The sequence below is a fragment of the Maylandia zebra genome, linkage group LG23, assembly GCF_041146795.1.
Source record: "Maylandia zebra isolate NMK-2024a linkage group LG23, Mzebra_GT3a, whole genome shotgun sequence".
NCBI classification, from domain to species: domain Eukaryota; kingdom Metazoa; phylum Chordata; class Actinopteri; order Cichliformes; family Cichlidae; genus Maylandia; species Maylandia zebra.
In genome coordinates, this window is record NC_135188.1 from 3,040,257 (window position 1) to 3,056,613 (window position 16,357).

General features: G+C 41.1%; 1 protein-coding gene across 1 annotated transcript; it reads left to right on the top strand.

The window, feature by feature from the left end:
- Positions 1-759: 759 nt before the first annotated feature.
- Positions 760-15,740, top strand: st6galnac5b (ST6 (alpha-N-acetyl-neuraminyl-2,3-beta-galactosyl-1,3)-N-acetylgalactosaminide alpha-2,6-sialyltransferase 5b). Its single transcript, XM_004555055.3, has 5 exons — positions 760-894; positions 1,450-1,671; positions 9,159-9,568; positions 11,127-11,234; positions 13,086-15,740. The coding sequence occupies exons 1-5, from the start codon at positions 874-876 to the stop codon at positions 13,327-13,329; spliced, it is 1,005 nt and encodes a 334-aa protein (XP_004555112.2). The 5' UTR covers positions 760-873; the 3' UTR covers positions 13,330-15,740.
- Positions 15,741-16,357: the final 617 nt, after the last annotated feature.

Sequence of the window (16,357 nt, forward strand, 5' to 3'; positions counted from 1 at the left end):
CAAGAAACCAGTAGGAGAGTATTTGAGTTTTGAGACATTGTACAGCCATCAGAAGATGGGTACACTGTGGTCATAAAGGGATGACATGGTCAGCAACAATACTGTGGTGTTTAAACAATGCTCAGTTGGTGCCATGGAGCCCATGGTGTGTCAAAATGAGACCCCCTATGGCATTATACCAGAAACAGTGAGCCAAAACTGGATGGATTCATGTTTCCCAGTCTTAGTTGACATTAATGACACCTAGCGTGGTCTTCTGTTGCTGTTCATCTGATTTAAGGTTCAACAAGGAACAGAGGTGCTCTTCTGCATACCTTGGTGGCAACGAGTGGTTATTTGAGTGGCTGTTGTCTTGTTATCGCCTCACAGAAATCGAGCCATTCTCCTCTGGCATCAACACATTTTCACCCAGAGAACGGCAGAAATGCTCAGAGCCGCCCATCCGGCATGGAATCAATTATTGCCCAGCTGATGCTTTAATATATCTAACTAAACTAATTTCTGAGAGCTTTGGAGAAACATGGGGGACAGATGTTTTTTTTGCCTGTTTTTTCTTAATCATTTGAAGTATTTTTTTTAAAATAAATTCACATGTCTATAACACCAGAGATTAATACATGTGAATTTATATTGACAGAGAAACGGTGCAGGAGTATTACTATTTAGAAAAGGCTGACGGAGGAAAGTCGGGAGGTGGAGTTGTTTAGGACCATGAGGAGCGCGCTGTTGAATGAGGGCTTCCAGGAGAGAACGGGAGAAGAGTAGTGGAGTGTCGTTTTCTTTAGCTGCGCGGTGATCCCAGTAATGCCGCCGCTCAAGTGTTGCATGCTGAAGAGTCCCGACGCCTAGCATGAAGAGCCGACAAAAGGGGAAATGAAGATGAAGATAAAAGTGGTAATTATGAATGAAAGCCGTCGGAAGTATCACTGTAATATTCCGCTGTGGGGAGCTTTTATATATATATATTTCTGCCTCTCAGAAGTGGAGTTGCAGACTGAGCTCTTTCACCGAATGTGACCCAGTTGCACTTTGCCACATACGCGTAATATTCACAGAGAATAATCCTACAACAGCTCGGCCGTTTAAAGTTTTTTTTCCCTGCGTGGGTCGGGAGTGGGGATGGGGTTAAATATGACACGTCTGAACTGAGCAACCTAACAGTATTTTTGCAGCCTCATTTTAAAACGTGTTTCCTTGTTGACAGAGCATGTTGAGCGCATTTGAGAAGAATAGCTGGCATTACGTTTTGAGCCTTGCATTTGTTATGTTGCATTTGTTTTGAAAGCTGGCAGTTAATTAGTCAAAAAGAAAGAAAGAACGAAAAACAATCCTGACCAAAGGTGCAGATTTCATCCTCAAGCTTGTGGCTGTGTCGGTCCTGAACTGGCTGAATCATGCTCTGGCGTGATGTTGAGATTTGTCTTTCTGGTGTTTCACGTGTCCCTGCAGTGCCAAGGGGTTGGTGGCATCATCATTGTTACCATGGTTACCGGCTTTTTGTTGGTGTACAACAGCAGCTCTGGTGACAGATCAGCTTCCTCATCAAGTTCTTCGTCCTCATCGTCCTCTTACCGTTTGGATGCGCGAGTTCAGTCCACTAAAGTACCGGACAGATCACAGAGACTCCAAACAACATCTCTGGAGGGGTACTCAGGTGTCATGGATCATAAGGTAAATACGGACCATCTGTTCCCTGTGAACCAAGTCAAGTCCTGTTATGGGCGGTAATGATGCTGCACCTGGTTCTTTGAAACTCCAGAGCACTTGCATGCATATTACAAACAGAGATATTATGGTCCACATTTGTTTTTGTCTTGTTTTTTATAAAAGCTGCTTAGGAATTGAAACTGTGCAGGATATAGATCATCTCAGATGTTTAGCAGTAATGTTATCTCACCTGAAAATCAATAATGAAACTGTTTCCATTTTCAAAGATATCAAAGATATAACATAACACACAATAGCAGTGTTTGTTTGGAGTGTTTGGGTCCTTGCCAGTGCATTAGGTGTCTGCACAGAGAGGAGGAGGAGGAGGAGGTTTAGTCCTGGAAAATATATGTTTGAAGGTGAAGTGAAGTGTCTGGTGGCTAAATGTGTTTTGATTTAGGCACATGGATGCACAGAAACCAGTGACACGACAGAAACTCATGGGTCATAACATACCGCAGAGTGACAATGTTTGGAAAAGAGCAAGAAATTCGAATTCAGCATCTTTATGACGTTTTTTGACAAATTAACAGTTCTCCAACCATCTCCATCAGACTACACAAAGGAAGGTGAATTCACCCTGTGCATTTGGACATCTTTGTAATCGGATGGTCATATTATAAACATCATCAGAAAGCACATTGATTGCGCTGATTGCTTTGTTTTTGTTGTTTTTTTAGCAGCTGTACCTAATTTGTATTCTGCTGTCATCCAGGTAAAGCAGAGAGTAGCATGCAGAGTTCAGGTGTCCACTAAAAATGTGTTTTTTAAAATCCCCCCCAGTGACTGAAAACTCATTTGTGTATTTAATTTTTGTACTACTTTATGTGCCAGACAGTTTTCCTTTTTCCTTTTTGCAGCAGCAGCAGCAGCAGCAGCGAGGTCTTTTCGTTTGAACTTTTCACAACAATAAAAAAGTTCTAAAAACCAGTTAATTAAAATTGCTTAACACTTTCCATTAAGAAAGCAGCACGAGTGTCACAGTACGGCTGTGTGCAGGCAGGAGAGGACCCAAACGCAAACTCACAGAGACAAAAGGTAAACTCAAAAAACACAGCTTTATTGCTGGCGTGGGACACGAAAAACAATACAAAATAAACTAAACTGGGAAAACTAAAGCACAGGGAAACAATCACACAGCTATGATGGAGACTACGACACTGACAAAGAGAAACACAGGGCTTAAATACACAGAGGGATAACGAGGGAATGAGACACAGAAGGAGGGCACAGCTGGGAGAAATCAGGACTGGATGAGACAGAGATGCAAAACTAGAAACACTCACATGAGGCATGGACCTTCAAAGTAAAACAGGAAGTATCACACAGAGACGCGAACTAGACAGTGGAGACAGCAACTAAGAAACAGAGACAAACCATAAGGCAGAGGTCTAAGAACCAAAATACACAGAGGGAAATACTCAGCTTTGAACACAAGAGACTAGACTAGAGGGAGTAACAAAAGACCAACCATGAGAACATAATGCACAATGCAGGGTGACAGAAAACAAGAAACTCAAACATGCAAAGACACACCATAAACAGAACAGAGGGGGCACAGAGAGACATGAAGGGCAGGGGAGACTTAACATGGGTTGAAACACAAGGGGGAACTAATAAGCAAATCAACATAGGAGGCCTAATGAGCTAAACATACTATAAACATCAAAATGAACTAAAACTCAAAACACTGGGTCCTAAGACCCAGGATCGTGACAGAGAGTCTATTAAAGGTTTATTTTGCCCTCAAAGGCTTTTATAATACCATCTCATCTCTTAAGCATGACCTCAAAGTTCTCTTTATAGTTCACTCTGTTGCTTAATTCATAATTAATGTCTTCGGCATAAAATATTTAGTGACAAAAGCACTTAAAACAGGGTGCATTTCAACTATAATGTCTACTCAAGATATGACCACTGTAATCTTTTGGTCGTGTAAGCGGCACCTTCAACAGTAATATAGTACAAAGGCCCGATTCTCTGACCCACTGCATTATCACAGGCTCGTCTTTGAGATAGATGGAGCATTCACACAGCATTACGTCTCCCCTCGCTGAGAACGATATACAGCAGGACACAGCAGAGTGGAAAGCATGCTGCAATGCTCAGGCAGCACTGGACAGGAACGGATTTGGAGAAAAAAAGTTTTGCTTAGTGTTCACCTTACACTGCTCAGCCATCAATGAACGAGAGTGTGAGAGTCATGCTGCTCTGAAGAGAGGATCCTGCTTAGGCCTGTTGGATTTGTCTCTGTGCTGTCTTGAGTAAGCTTGATTCTAAGATCAGCGCTCAGATTTTGCAGGTAGTCTTAGGAGAAATGAACGCAAGCTGCTTCACTTTGGACTTTGCGCGTGGGCACTTTATTATTCATGGTCTCTCCCGTTCATCCAACCCCTCCTAGCTGACAGGTGATTTGTGATGGATCCACACTGCGACAGTTTCATACTGCTTAGTGTCACTCTGTACCTCCCTCCCATTGGGGGAGATTCAAGCTCTGCTGCTGCTGCTGCTTCATCCTCTGTCAGAGCCCAAGAATGACTAACCAGAGCAGACCTGCTGCAGGATCTGTGGAGTGGGTGGATCCTTGCGTATAGTTCCTTTTAGGGTCATCTCAGGTCTGCTGCTGCTTCTAGTGGAGGGAATCTTGGCTTTGACACAAGTGTGTGTGCAGACACAGAGACACACACCATCACACAGCACGAGTACACTCACGCAGACACGCTGTTAAAATTTTATGCCCCCATCAGAGCCAGAGATGCTTGGGAATGTGAGGAAAGCTCTATCTGGTGTGCCTGCTGGACCCTGATTATTGCCTGTATTAACTTATGTGCATATCTTGTTCACATGGGCTGTGATTTCACTAAGGTGGGTGGTGGTCTGTGGCGGCTTTGCTCATTTATGCATCACCCAAGAGGTGGCAAAACACCCAGCACACATTAATCACTAAGACTGTGCTGCCTCATGTAGCAGAGGGTTATAGGCTTAACATTTGGCTTTCCTCTGTTCTCATTTCGTTGCTTAAATGTGTGAAAAGAAAATAGCAGCTTTGAACCCCACAAATCTCCGTACTGTGAGATCACACATCAGAGTTATGGTGCATATTTGTGTGGAATAGTTTCTCATTGTGTTTCTCTCTGTATGACTTTCGCAGCGTCTGCAAGTTTTCTTTTGGGGAGCTTTCTGCCTCTGGTATGTGTTTCTTTTCTTTGGCGTGTTGCAGTGATTAGAGCTGCTGACTTGAACAGATTCTTTCACACACACACAGGTTAACACACTCTCGCTCCATCTTCTGCTTGGCCCCTCATCTTTGCAGCCTCACTGATGTTTTGCCGATTCGAGTTAAAGAGATGTTGACCTTTGAAGAACTGTCAGCAGAGCCAATCTACATTGGCCTTTATAGTCTCTAATCACAAAGCCGGTGTGAAAGCACGAGTGCGGACTGTGTGCCAGCGCAACTTTATGATGTACCTACTTATTATGGGCAATGCCTCTTTGTGCTCTGACAGCTTTTAATGCAGCCAGCCTGGGGGGAATGGGTGCCATTATAATGCTTATTCTGTCTTTACCTGTCTGACGTTCAATTTAAAGCCGTCTCGTAGTGTACAAAGGCAGCTTATATTAACAGTCAGCGTGTGGAAAAAAGCAGGAACAAAATAAATTCAGCTCTTTGAGCTCTCTTATTGGATGACTTAGGATATACACATTTAAATTCAGCTCAAGGTAAGGGAGCACTCCTGGTAAAACAGGCGATGTTATCAGCTGTAACACTCAGAATGATAATACAACGCCTAATTTGTTGTCTAGTTTTTACTGAAAAATTAGGCGAATAGCAATAGTCAAGAGGAAATCGTAAACATCACCAGCAGGAAATGATTTTTTGTCTCTTCTCTCTCTTAGTTGACTCGAGCAGAAGAAGAAGAAGACAGGTGCTGTTATTGTCTTAACTATTTCCTCAAATTGAGAACAGATTTGGAATCGCGACCTGATTGTGTGTCATTGGCAGGAGCTTAATGAGATGTCTAGGGGAACTGTCGGGAGGATTTCATTGTAATTAATTGGTCTCTGGGAAAAGAAAGCAGCACTGATCGTGAATCCCTCGTGCCACAGAAGAGGGGCTTTTTCCATCTCCTCCTGCTCTCAGCTGAGCCACTATAGCCCAATTCTGTGCACTTTGGAAAGTATTCAGTGACAATGTTCAACATCTAAATGATTTTGATTCATTTCCAGAAAACGCATCTTGTTTTTTCCCCACTACTGCTCCTATCACAGGATAAGTCTTTCTATTGCTCACAATAATCAGAAATCCAATAAAAAAGTCTAAAACCAAATCAAGCAGTTATTGTCTGTGCATTCTTTCTGTGTATGCAGAGCTTTGTTATTATCTGAAAATGATTACAAACTAATTATTGAGGCACACTGTAGATAGCATGTTTCTACAGTTAAGCTTCCATAAGTGAACTTCAAATCTGCAGCTGAAAATAAAATAAATAAAGCCCCAATTATTGTTTCTGAAAATGTCTCTATGGAGACCACTGGGCTTGAGTCTAGAGTCAGCTGAGATACAGTATGGAGTGTGCCCACTCCACTACCTTCTAGCAGTCTCTGTAGACTAATACCATTATAACCAGTGCTAAACAGACACCAAAGCAAGTTACCTGGATATCTAACAGTCATATGAACAAGTGGACAAAAAATCTCTGATTGAAGGTAATTCAGTTTCGTAATGTCTTTGGCTAAAACATGCTCTTTTTCCAACCTTGACCCTACATGTTGATCATAAACATAACAGGTAGCTTTACCTAAATCCAACAAAAACAACTTAGTCCAAAAGATAAGTCAGAAACTGGTGGTGAGAGACAAGCAGGTATAAATCTTCAGGTTCCTTATCTGGGGTTTAATCTGTGGTTAATTACGACAGCAAGAGACGTTTTTTTCCCAGGTTTTCTTCATCAGGTCTGTCTGACCTCTAAATATCACATCCCACGACTTCTTCCTGCAAGTCTGTGCGCTGTAACCTTTTTTAACCGAGTAGGTTTGCAGACATGAATTTGGAGACTGGAGGCACAATAGAAGAAGCTCTTGTTCAATATCAAAGGTTGACTGATGGGGTTTGCTCTGAAAGCAATTATGATCTTGGGTTCCCCTGGGAAGTGTATAATCAGGATCATACTGATTAGTCTGGAGTCAGAGAGTGGGCGGTAATTGACTGGGACTGGAACCAGAGCCGTACTCCGAACTGCATCTTCTTGTCCTGCTGTTAACAATATGGACCTCATTAATCCAGTCAGCTTCATCATGTTTCAGTGAACAGCCTCGGTTGAAATTAGTGTCTTTTTAGGTCACGTTAATTCAGGAAAGTGTATTGATTTATAGGTTGTGCACTATTGATCAAGGTAGACAACCTTCTGTCTGCATAATAAAGTCTGAATATGTGTGCGTAGGAGTCAGCAGGTGTTAAAGTGATGGTTGTTTCACGAATCAAAGGACAAATCAAAGGTAATTCAAGGCTGATTATGAGTGAAAACTACTTGTAATGAATTCCATTCATTTATTTATCCAGTCACTAGTCTGTGGGTTGCACCTTCAGCTGCCTGGCCTCTGAAATATTCTGCTTGTGATTTTGAAAGCCAGTCTCACTGTGATACAGGATTTATAAGTGCCTATTTCCCAGCAACATCAAGCTGTCAGAAGCTCTGGGAGCTGAAGCTGGAACTTCAGCATCGCTGTCAAGGATACTTTTATTATTTTACAGGCACTTTAAACTATGACACCAGCCTGGCAACCTTCAATTGACTTTCACTTGTTTAACACACCTTCCTGACTTTTAACATTATTATAATTTGGATTATGCTTTGCGGTAATTGCTTGGACAGTGCTTAGGGGAAAATGCACTTTCTGTCTCTCTGTTGTCTGCAGAGAAAGAAAGACCTAAAAGGACTGTGATTCTTCCCAGCCAAGACGGGGAGGGTGTGTTTGTGCAACCAAGTGTGTAATTTGCTCCAACCTACCTGATATTGAGAGAGCGCGCACATCCCAACAGGGATGATTTTCAGGGGGGAAATCTGCTGGAGAATGGAAATGTGATGAGTGTTCCGAACAAAGACTTTGAGTGTGTTCGTTTGAAGGAATTCCAACTAGTTTTGGATCTAGATGTTTTTCAGACTGTTGCAAATTCTTGCCAGAGAAACATGATTTCATTACATATTTTGGGGCTACACTGAACTCACCACACAGATTTACAGACATCCCCAGACATTGCACTCATACACACATTTACGAAGAGACACACATGCACACATGGCAATCATTCAGCGTGGGGTCACAGAGATAGTGGGGGTGTATTATAAATATAGCTGTGGTAGCAGTGCAGCCTCTGGCGCTGGTAAAATCACCTGTCTGCACACACACACACACACACACACACACACACACACACACACACACACACACACACACACACACACACACACACACACGTTCCCACCTCAGAACCTGATGGAGTGTGAAGTACCGAGCACAGTTCAGAATGCCGATGCAGCTCTCTATTAGGGTGGGGAATAATTCATGTGAAGAGTCTCTGGGTGTTTGCTGTCGGATCATTCAGTCTGAGCTCGCATTTTTCAAGTTTGAAAAACCTGGTTGGATGCCGCAACATGAATACCTGGTTCAATTCAAGCCCAAACAAGCACTCTTCACTCCAATGCTGCACAAAAAGCTTGCATGAACAGGATGTTGACCAGTGCATGTTGTCCCTGTTTTATGTTTTTTTTAATTTTAAGTGAAAACTGCTGAATGTGTGATGTTGATAGAAAATGAAAGCACTGTGTCAAATAGCCTCTGCTCTATACTGTCAACTGTTTAAATAACAGACAGAGTCGCCCAATACAAGTCTACCTGCTTGATTCAAGACCCGTCTGAATGCAGCCGAATCATAATCAATGATTGAAAGGGCTCTACACGAATTTGCTTTAAACTCCAGTGTTAGAATCCTCTTTGCTGATGCTTTATATCCTTCAAGCTTGCTTAAGCTTTTCGTGGTTGCCACATTTTAAAATCAAGCAGAGCATCTCAGAAAAAATAAGATTTGACTTGATAGTATCTCATTTCCCACATTTAAATACGTCAACAACTACTGAACGCAAATATTGTTGGTTTCTGGTTCTCAAAGGCTAAAAAACACTTTTTAACACACTTTTTATCTTCATGTGTTTAAGATACATTTTCAATCATGTAAGTAAAAATAATACAGTATCTTGCACATCAAGTTAGGACCTCGCTCTGAAGCTACATCTGGTTTTACGGAGTGCCAGAGAGATTTAAACTTATTTATCTGAAACTGTTAAGTCCCTCTGCGACTTGTAGTTGGATTTTTCTCTTCCACCACTTTGTCTCATTACATAATGTGAATGAAACTGCAACGATGTCTGACTTTTTAACTTTGAACTTCACAGCCTCTGAACATGCACTGCAGGACTTGTGCCCTGGTGACCAGCTCTGGGCAACTGACAGCGAGCAAGAGGGGCGAAGAAATCGACCGCTCTGAGTGTGTTATTCGTATGAACGATGCTCCCAGCCTCGGGTATCAGCAGGATGTCGGTCGGCGCGCAAGCCTGCGTGTTATAGCCCACTCCAGCCTGCAAAGGGTGCTGCGGAGCAGGCAGGAGCTCCTCAACATGAGCCAAGACACAGTGTTCATCTTCTGGGGACCGAGCAGTTGCATGAGACGTGATGGAAAAGGCCATGTTTACAACAACCTAAAGCTTTTAAACCAGCTGCTACCCAAACTTAAAATCTACATTATTTCCAGGATCAAGATGCTGAAGTTTGATGAACTATTTAAAAAGGAAACTGGGATTGACAGGTAAATATTCACATGATGAGCAAGTTTTATATTTTTGGGACTTGAATGAGACAAGATGGAGAGGTGAAAAGAAATCAAGAGACACACAACACACAAAAGAACTGTCAGTAGTGTTTATATTAGGGGAATATATTACAAAGATAGAAAGCACTAATTTCCTACCTATTGTTTTATGTACAGAATTCAGTACACAGCAGATATATGTTTGTCATAAGCAAAGGCAGGAGTAAGGGATTCATTATTCATTATTTTTTGTTTTGACGCATAAACGTAAACACAGTTTAAAGAATGCAAAAACAACAGGATGCACCAGACACTGATATTACCTTCGAGATGTAAAATGCAATTTGTGAACAAACTCCAAACCCTGATTGTGCAAACAGGATGTGATGGATATATGAGCTGAGCGAGAGGCTGCGATTTGGATGAGGCTTTAATGAAGAGCTGCAGCAGCTCCCAGACATGCCAGAACCCTTTGATACATGTGACTCAATCTTTGTAGATGTAACTACATGAGTGGCCGACACCTTTGCCAGCATTCGTGATCGTTTTGGCAATCTCCCCTCAGGACATCTGTGAGTCCTTATCTTGAGGCTATCATCATCATTCACTCACTGATCTGGAAACTGGAGAAAAAAAGTAATGCATGGGAAGAATCCATGCTACTAAACTGGCCAATCACAACCATTGTAGGCTGTGTTCATGTGACATGTAGTTACATTTCCAGGAAGCAGCACATCATTTCATCATCAGTGTAAGGTTTCAGAGGGATCTACAGATATAACATACCTCCAGTGTACATTTTATGCAAAGGTATAATTGTCCTATGGGAAAGCCTAACAGGTTTATGCAGCTGGTAGGCATCAGGAAGTGAAATGCTTGCACTGTAGTCCCAATCCTGCATCTCGAATAAAATTATCTTTAATATTGCATTAAAAAGTAATAACATTCTAAAGAAACAGCTCACAAAAGTCTCAGCTGGAAAAAAGAAAACATTTTATCATCAAAAATCTCAAGCTGGGTTACCAAAGAGGTATACACGTTCTTTGCTTTTATAGAGATTATGAAGCGGAGGCACGTTTCCTGACTTTTAATACATGGTAATTGTCTCTTTGCATACGCGGGACAGGCAAAGTGAAAATGGCTGAATGTGACCTTGCAAAAAAAGACAAAGGCAGACAAAGACACCTCACTGTCGTGAATGCAGCTATTCATCTAAACTCATTTGCATGTGAACAATAAGCCAACAGAATGAAAACTGAATGAAAAATGTTGCATTTGAATGGCAATCCAGTGACTTCTGCTCTCATGTAGCAATAGCCAGTGTCAGAATGAATGTTTTTATGTATTTATCTTTATTTTATTTTCTATTCTATTCTATTTCTTGCCCATGTATCAACTGTCACACAGTCAGCTACAGGGTTTCCTCTTCAGCGACTGATCAGATGAAATCTAAAAACTACGGTTTTACCATCTTTAATCTTTTCTGAACAGGCAGTAAGAAGGAAGTGCGCTCAGTATATTTTTGTGAAAATGGTAAGCTTCTCTTTTCTTCCAGGAAGAGTTCCAACTCCTGGTTGAGCACCGGCTGGTTTACTATGGCTATAGCCCTGGAGCTGTGTGATAGGATCAACGTCTATGGCATGGTGCCTCCTGATTTCTGCAGGTAGATTCCTGCAGTTTCTTTTTCTTCTCCAAATATTTATTAGCTTTGCTTCATTTTTTTTTAAACTTAGCATAATATGACTTGTAGATTTTTATTGATAAACCACCATGGCCAAAACATAGTTCCATGCAATTCAAATATTTTGGTTTTCAGTAATATTGTGTCAGTTTATAATTGGGTAAAAGGCCAGCAGGGTTTTCATTTGATGTTATAAAGTAAAGACCCCACCATTCTAAAATATGATATGTTTTTTAGTACCAAGATGTGTGATGGGAATTTTAATAGACTACAATGTAATTACTGAATAATAGAGCATTGAAAACCTATGATGAAATGACATATTATTATTGGCAATGTTTAATTTTACAGACGTACAGTTATTTAGTCTTGAAAATCTTAAATACATGAATGTTTCTCATATTTGTCAGATTTTACACAATATGGTTTCTCCACTATTTAGTCGGTTTATTACTACTAGGATAAACAAAAAACAAATGAAAAGAAGTCTGACGTTACAGGACTGCATTATTTCTTTGAGGACGAGCTCTTTTGGTCAGTCTGCATTAAATGTAAAGGTGTGTTAGAGTGGAGCTCTGTACCCGTCAGCGTCAGACAGCAGAGTTTGAAATGCCAGTTAAATAAATTAATAATCAGTTGATTGATAAGCAGATACAAAGCAGTGAGTTGGTTGTTCTCCTATTGCCAACTCGTTTCCCTTCACTATTGGGCTTTTGGTATGTTTTCTTTTTCTTCTTCTCCTTTTACCTTTTAAGATGTAGCCAGGGACCACATATTTAAATGATCCCAAGGCTAACTCTTGTGTCTTTACAGCAATGTTTATTAAAAAAAATATTTAGATAAGCTCCTTAATCATCTGAGCATTTTGCATTTTGCAGCATTTTGCTCTCCACCAACTCCCAAAAGAAATATCAATGTTCCACCATATTTAACATCTACTAACTAGCTTTGTCTGATGGGTGCAGTGGGTTTGGAGCTGCACAATGCAGCAGAAAACAAGACATACCAATCCGCCGAATGTTATTAGAATTAAATAATTGTACTGAGAAAGAGCGTGTCACACGTGCACGCACTTTTAACCCTTATTCACTGGTTTGTGAATGTTATTTTCTCCTTAGCATCGAGTTTTGTCTGTTAAAATATGCATTGAGATGCTTTATCCTCACGGCAGGTTCAGTTTGTCACTTCCTGTTTGAGCCAGTGGGCCAAATAGTGCATGAAGCGAATGGAACACTTCTTCTGTTTTGTGCTGCAGCCTCACTCTGTGATTTAGTGTGTGCCGACACCACTGATGTTTCCACATAAAATCGTGTCTAGTGCATCTTTAATGATGTCTTCCAACTTGGTAATATAGCATTTACTCCCTGCAGTGGACGACAGCACCACTGAAAACATCTTCACATTTTACAGTGAAACAGCGCTGCTGAAAATATACTGTACAGGTTTCACCATGTGTTTTTAGAATTTAAGAGACACTGGAAAATTTGCTGATTTTATTTTCTAAAATTTGGCCGCAAGGACAAGAGCACAAAGAACACTTTGAAAAATTCATGGCACTCTCACGTGTCACAGAAAGCTCCTCCACTGAGCTTTGTGTTAGCGTGAGTGTCAGATGAATAGGAGAGTGTATAATGAACATTTCTGTGAGTGCAGATTCTTCTGATCTTTCTGTTTTTCTTTGTTCCTTCTTCTCTTTATTCCCCTCTCCGACTTGTTTCTTTCCCCCTCCCCAACCATGAATCTCATAATTACACACTATTTCGACATCCCCCCTGTGCGCATTGGCTTTCATGCTATTTCATGGCTTCCTCCTCTCTCTTCTCGCCTGTGTAGATCCTCCTCCCATCCTACTGTACCATATCATTACTATGAGCCCTCGGGGCCCAACGAGTGCTCCATGTATCTTTCTCACGAGAGAAATCGGCGAGGAAGCCACCACCGTTTCATCACAGAGAAGGCGGTATTTGCAAACTGGGCTCGAACTCGTGACATCCACTTTTACCAGCCAGACTGGAAGCCCTCTCCCATCGTCACCACCGTGAATGGCTCGTACACTGCAAATCCAACCGGATCCTGAAATGCACCCCAGAGACGATCCCCAGAAATGTGAAATATGTGTGTGGATGGTTTTCAGCGTTCAGATTCCCTCTCTGGCCAGTATGAATACACAAGACAGCAGCAGGACAGAGCGAGCTGCTTGTGGCTGTTAGCCGACTGTCTAAGCAGCTTGGCAGAATGGGATCATTGCGTAACAGCAGCACAAAGCCTCAACAATGCTTTGGAAGTGTAACTCTAAAAGGATGAATTTCATACTGGAATCAAAGCCATGAGGGTTGTCTCAAGTGTGCTTTTTACACAAAATAGAGCCGCTTTAGTAACACTTGAGCTGTCAGAGAGGAAACAGGCAAAAGGAAAACAGTAAACACTGAAAAACTGGGTGCATGTCTCATCTATTCTATCAATTAAAATGGAATAAAGGATAGTAGTAGGCTAACAGACCACTTTACTGCTGGTGTTCACTGATGATTATGTCATGAAATGCCATGCTTACAACTGCTATTTTTTATGCACAGGTCCATTCACGCGTGGCGAAAAAAGAAGGGACTATATTCATCATTTTCATGAATAATAAACCTAGCTTTATGATCTGCCGGACCTCTTCCTGTCAGAGTTTGTTTCTGAGTGGTGAATGAAACTGTACTCAATGACACCTTGACTTTTTGCTATGATGGTCTGTCTCCATTGATAATGGCCCTCTCACCATTTTTGCAGCAACGCACTACTTTCTGCAGTACAAGACTGTTCAGCTGATTTTTACAGTGCGTTCCAACACTGCTAATATGCACACAGAGGGGGTTAACTCACAGCCCAGGATCCTCCAGCAGCCACCAGGCCCAGGCTCTTCCAGCAGCCACTAGGCCCAGGATCCTACTGCTCCACCAGGCCCAGGATCCTCCAGCAGCCACTGGGCCCAGGATCCTCTAGCAAGGCACCAACAAGTAAATCAACAGTGACAAGACGGTGAACGGAGCGAGCAAGACAACAAGCTCAATGGGGCCTAAGAGAACACCGAACGCCGATGAAATTGAGGACATCAAAAAGTCATTGGACTTTCTAACTGAGGAAACATCGGCTATCAAGCTACAACAGAAATATATCCTAGACTTAGTCGAGGAAATAAGGTCGCTACGTAACCAGAATGCAGAGAAGGAGAAACGGATCGTCTATCTGGAGAGCAGGGTCGCGGACCTGGAGCAATATACCAGAATGAACGACGTGATCATCACAGGGCTGTACATAAAACCCCGGTCATATGCTCGGGCTGTGACTGCTGGCAGTAAAGAGGAGCAAGGAGATCTGGATGGGAGCTCTGCGGAGCAACAAGTAGCTGGTTTCTTGCAGTCGAAAGGGATCGACCTGGACTGTAATAACATCGAGGCATGCCACCCCTTGCCCAGGAGAAATGCTAGTGATAAACCAGCTATCATCATAAGATTTGTAAACAGGAAACACAAGAATGCACTGCTGAAGCAGGGGAGGAAACTAAAAGGATCGAACGTCTACATGAATGACCATCTAACCAAATCCAATGCTGACATAGCGAAGAAAGCACGATACCTAAAGAAACTGGGTAAAATTCAGAACACCTGGACTGCAAACTGTAAAATATTTATAAAGCTCAACGGTACACCGGAGGAAGCCAAGGTGCTGGTCATCAAATGCATCCAGGATCTGGAAAAATATTAACAGGTCACTTGACTACAAAGGCAAGGAGCGGGACAAACAATCTACAGTCATCAAAGCAGGTAATAGAAGACAACAACGGAAGCTAAAGCGTAACGTATTCAAGGATGAAACAATCAATTAATTCATTATCTGGGAATTATACATTGCTACCACAAAGGATTGCTAATCAGGAGATAAATTCACCAGTAAACACGGAATACAAAACACACTTCACAGAGCAGGACATTGATCCAGAACTGAACTTTTTTAACATCAAAAATACCTGCTACTATCATACTGAAGAACAATTCAACAAAACTGTCAAGGTCGACGGCAAAATATCTATAATCCACTTTAATAGTAGAAGTTTATATGCAAATTTTCACAAAATAAGGGAATATTTAAGCAAATTTACACATCCATTCAGTGTGATTGCAGTATCTGAAACATGGATTAATAAACAGAAAGGAGAGGACTTTGTAATAGATGGATATGAATTAAATCTTACAAATAGAAAGAATAAGAATGGCGGTGGTGTGGCCTTGTTTGTGGATAAAAATTTAAAATACAAGGTGGTAGAAAAAATGACGATGGCGGTAGATAATATATTAGAGTGTGTAACAATAGAAATTAGTATGGGAAAAGAGAAAAATGTCATTGTAAGCTGTATATATAGAACACCAGGTTCTAATATTGAAATTTTTAAGGAGTGGGTAGATAAAACATTTATTAGGACAAATCAAAAAGTCATGTTCATTTGTGGGGATTTTAACATAGATCTATTAAATCCAAACAAGCAGAGAGCGACAGAGGAATTTATTAATACAATGTATAGCTTGGGACTTTTTCCAGTGATCACTAAGCCCAGCAGGATTACAGCACAGTCGGCAACCCTAATAGACAATATATTTACTAATGAAATAGAAAATAGAACCATAAGTGGTCTCCTAATTAATGACATCAGTGATCATCTACCTGTTTTTATAGTGTATAACAGCAATTACAGGAAGGTTAAACAGCAAAACACAATAAAATACAAACGAGTGAGAACAGAAGAGTCAATAAACGCATTCAAAAGTGATTTACTCAAGCAAGAATGGGAGATGCTGTATAAGGAAAAAAATATTGATAAAGCTTATGAGATTTTTTTAGGAAAATTTAAACTGTTATATAATAGTCATTGCCCAGTAAAGAAATATAGTAAAAAACAAAAATATGCAGAGTGCCCATGGATTACAAAAGGATTGCAAAATGCATGTAAGAAGAAAAATGCCTTATACAGAGAATTTATAATGAACAGAAGTACAGAAGCTGAAAATAAATACAAGAAATATAAAAATAAATTAACGAGTATTTTAAGGTCATGTAAAAAGGAATAC